The following is a 3,825-nucleotide window of genomic DNA, read 5'->3' as shown; positions in this document are numbered from 1 at the left end:
TGAATTTAAATATTTCTATTTTTTTATTCACATGTCAAACAACATTCGTCAGTACGCAAAAATAATAATAATAAGAAGAATAAATTAAAAGGACAAGTGTTTTCACAGAAAACTCCATATTATAATTTTATAGACCACCCAGACCATGGTTCAGACAAAGCACACCAGTTTTCTTTTGTTTTTGTTTAAAGTTTCACAAACAGTTCACAAATACTCTAACTTTCAAAAAACAAACTTGGTCAAATAATAACTATTGCTGTCAGTACATAACAATGATATTTTTTTTAATCTAGCACCATGAAATCATATAAGGAACTTGTAGCACGACTAAGTGGTATTAGTTGAAACATGCTTAATAACTTGCTACATCGGTGTAATAGGCAAGTAGCTATACATAAAGGCAGATAAAATCATAAACATAATTTGCTTCCTGGTACAAGTCTGCTCCATAGCCCTGTAATCTGCACATCTGTCACATATTCAAGAAAATGTGCTTCTAGGAAGAAAGTTCATTTTTGGAAGAGTCTCTAAAGGGCCAGCAGGGTTGGTGAGCTGAGGGAGTCAGAGGACTGATCATTGCTGTTGCTTCCTCTCCTGTGTGCGATGCCGCAGGTGGGGAAGGTCTCAGCCTCCGGGAAGGTAAAGGCGAAAGAAGACGTGTAGGTGGTGCATGCTGGGGTGCAGGTCACCACAGGCGTACACAGGGGCTCAAAGTCATTGTTGCTGGTCGAGGTGTGAAGGGGCTCCCAGTCCTGGCCTGGATAGAGGGTGCTGGACAGGTCGACCTCGGGGACTGAGCGTGCTGTCTCCATCTCTGTCTTTTCCAGAAGGTTTAGGGATTCTTCGAGAACAGAGGCCTCCAGGTCTGCCATCTTAACCGTGCTGTCTGAGACTGCAGCGGCGGAGGGGACGGAGCTGGTGCTGGAGAAGATGGAGTTGGAGGCTGAGGTGAAAGTTGGCTGGCTGGAAGTGATTGTGGAAGTGACGGCAGTGGAGAGGCAGGACATGGGGAAGTCTGTGTCCAGTTCTGAAGGGATCTTGCAGATAGGCTGGTGGGCTGCCAGAATGAACTCGAGCCTTTCCTTCTCCTTCAGCAGGTTGGCAATATCATTCTGCAGGGTGGACTTCTCATCCTCCAGCTTATCAGTTTCCTGGTAAAGGGGAAGAATAGAAAAAGTGGTACTTAGATGGCTGTTTGATTGTCATTAGCTATGGTGGTGAATAGGTTTTGATCAGTGAGAGAGAATCAGGTGGGATACTTACAGCTTGCAGGGTGTCTGTAAGCTCTCGCCTCCTGTTGCGGCATTTAGCTGCTGCCTGCTTGTTCCTCAATCTGCGAATTCTTTTCTTCTCTTCCTCCTCGGGAGAGATCTGAGGATAACAATAATAACAGTCAGACTCCAACTCTTTCAACTATTTCAACTCATTCATTATCATGTAAGACCTAAGTTACACGATTAGATAATGTAATCACCTGTTCAACTCTGCCTCTCTTGGTAGAAATGTGAGGTCTGGTCGTTGCAGACTTCATGGCTGATCTGGGGTAGGCCGGGCTGGGCCTCGAGGTGTATTGGTGAGCCCTGTGAGAGGGGGCCACTGAGGAAACCAAAGGCTGGACCATCCACTGCAGATCCGGGCTTGTTGAAATAGCTGTGACGGTGGGGATGAAGGAGGCACTTGATGCTGACAGATCAGTGAATTCCTGGAAGAAATAAAAGACAGAACATGAGGGGATTTGGTATAAGTTCAGGAGGAGAGGGGGTAGCAATGGAGGAGTTTATAAAAAGCTGGACTGTTTAAAAATATCTGTGTGATGTCAGCTATGACGTTACAGACTCTCTATGGAGTTTCCAGGTGGATAAATGGAGATTGCAAGGCACTATTTTATTGCAGTGCAATAACCTTCCTACCATTCACTAACTTTTTGCCCTCAATCGGAATCAGTAAATCAATGTAATAATCAAGCTTGGGCTAACTCTACAGAAGTTGTTGTTCGCAAGGAGAATAGATAAATAAATTAAATTGTGTACTTGACATACCTGAGACTGGGGAGAACCCAAGCTGGAATAAGATCCTGGTGGTGACGGGTAGTATCCCAAATTGTCCCCAGACGGGGAAGCTGTGCTGCAGCGTGAGGAAGAGTCGCACTCCGTATTGAAAGCGGTGAACATCATCGTCCCGACAGTAACAATTAAAAGAAAAAAGAAGACGGAAGATCCAGGCAAACTCTACTTTGGGGCTTTGTAAACTTGAGCGGAGGAAATCCCTTCAGTAGGTTTGTGAGAAACTCTTAAAAGTGCTGCTGTTGCTCGTTTTCCTGTAGTCCTTGCTCTGGTACTCAAAGTTTGAATGCCAACTCTGGAGTTGAGGAGCATTTTATACAGCTTCTCAGTGACGTAGCAGGAGGCTGGACTCTGTTACTTGACACCGCGGGAGAAAACCACCCAAACATTTGCATAGCAACACAAAAAACACCGACAAACAACCACTTCGGCTTAGTCTTACTTTAAGAGAAAATAATACTACAACTCATATTTTCATTTTCTATCACCTGACAAAGAAACACTGAGTGTTTTCGTCACTTTAAAGCTCCTCGATAGAGAAATGGAATGTTCCAGAGCGGGATCCCCGACGCGTCATTTACCAAATATGGTGTACCATCCTGTATGAAGGCGGTGCCTGATGGGAAACACACCGTCTCGAGATCGGCAGAGCTTTACATGACGTTATGTAAAACAACAAACACAGAGGCTGTTGTCAAAACCGAATAAGTAGGAGAATGGTCAGAAAATATAGCAGTCTACTTGACAAAATACTTCAAATATAGGCTACCTCAAACAAAATTTACTGTGCTATAACAAAATGCATAAATATTATAACTTTACTAAGCTTACTAAGGTTCCAATAGCTCATATAGGATTTTAGAGCATGCAATTATTTGTAGTTAACCTGCCAAAAGTTAAATTATTGGCCGCATGTGTAATGGAATGAAAAACTGTAAAAGTAAAGTGTTTTATTCATATTGAGATTAAAACATACCCTTATATTTGCCACAACAAGCTATGCACTTTAATAGACTTTAGAAACAGTTAAACAGGATAACACTGTTTAAACATATGACCAAAATGGACACTCTACCTTTTCTGTGGCTATACAGTCCTCTATTGCAATAAATGCTACAGTTTTTTGGCGCACTTCTTACAAGAGTCAGCCTTAGAAAGTTGTAATTGCTTGTCTGTTGGATCACTTTTGATTGTTACTCCCCACACTCTACACCAGCTGCAGTTTCAGAACTGCTTTGACCCAGTCATCTTACGAACACAATTGGACACTTGTCAGAATTGCTCAATTTTTCACACTTCTGCATTTTTTTTCTGTTTTAGACATTAACTTTTAGGACAAAATGTCTGCTTCCTCTGTAATACATCTCTTTCAAAAAAGGGATATAAAAGCAGTACTAATATTCACTTCACCTGTCACAGGTATAAGGGTATGTTTTGTAAGGCCTGACATATGTACCTTGTAAAAGCACTTTTTTGGCAAAACCCAATTGTGCAGCCATTTTGACACATTATAAATAATCCAATCAGCATATTTCACTGATGCATGCATTATTCACACTAGTTCTGTATAAATGTATTTCTGTAGCGTCAAATGTGTCAAAACAAAAGAGAGGGCACGTGTTGTTCTACAGCCCCTGGGCAGAACTTGTACCTTCTGCAGTCTCACAAGGGGTGTGTGTAGCCTTCGGGCAACTTCTAACCCTGTTTGATGTGTGTAGTTTGCCACAAAAGCAGTCTGGCTTGCTTGGGAGTGTCCTGGCTG

At 42.4% G+C, this 3,825-nt stretch overlaps 1 protein-coding gene across 1 annotated transcript; it reads right to left on the bottom strand.

Annotated features, from left to right (window-relative positions):
* Nucleotides 1-2,364, bottom strand: LOC122825706 (proto-oncogene c-Fos-like). Its single transcript, XM_044107222.1, has 4 exons — nucleotides 2,040-2,364; nucleotides 1,475-1,702; nucleotides 1,264-1,371; nucleotides 1-1,151 (listed from the first exon to the last, which is right to left on the bottom strand). The coding sequence occupies exons 1-4, from the start codon at nucleotides 2,172-2,174 to the stop codon at nucleotides 528-530; spliced, it is 1,095 nt and encodes a 364-aa protein (XP_043963157.1). The 5' UTR covers nucleotides 2,175-2,364; the 3' UTR covers nucleotides 1-527.
* Between the last annotated feature and the right edge of the window lie 1,461 nt (nucleotides 2,365-3,825).

The sequence above is a fragment of the Gambusia affinis genome, linkage group LG22, assembly GCF_019740435.1.
Source record: "Gambusia affinis linkage group LG22, SWU_Gaff_1.0, whole genome shotgun sequence".
NCBI lineage: Eukaryota > Metazoa > Chordata > Actinopteri > Cyprinodontiformes > Poeciliidae > Gambusia > Gambusia affinis.
Note: the sequence above shows the minus strand (reverse complement) of the source record. Positions and strands in the feature narration are given on the sequence as shown.

Excerpts from the sequence above, each read along its gene's own strand:
- LOC122825706 (XM_044107222.1), bottom strand. The coding sequence starts at position 2,174 with ATGATGTTCACCGCTTTCAATACGGAGTGCGACTCTTCCTCACGCTGC. Across the intron at positions 1,703-2,039 it reads TGGGTTCTCCCCAGTCTCAG|GAATTCACTGATCTGTCAGC; the intron begins GTATGTCAAGTA and ends TATTTCTTCCAG. Across the intron at positions 1,152-1,263 it reads TTACAGACACCCTGCAAGCT|GAAACTGATAAGCTGGAGGA; the intron begins GTAAGTATCCCA and ends CCCCTTTACCAG.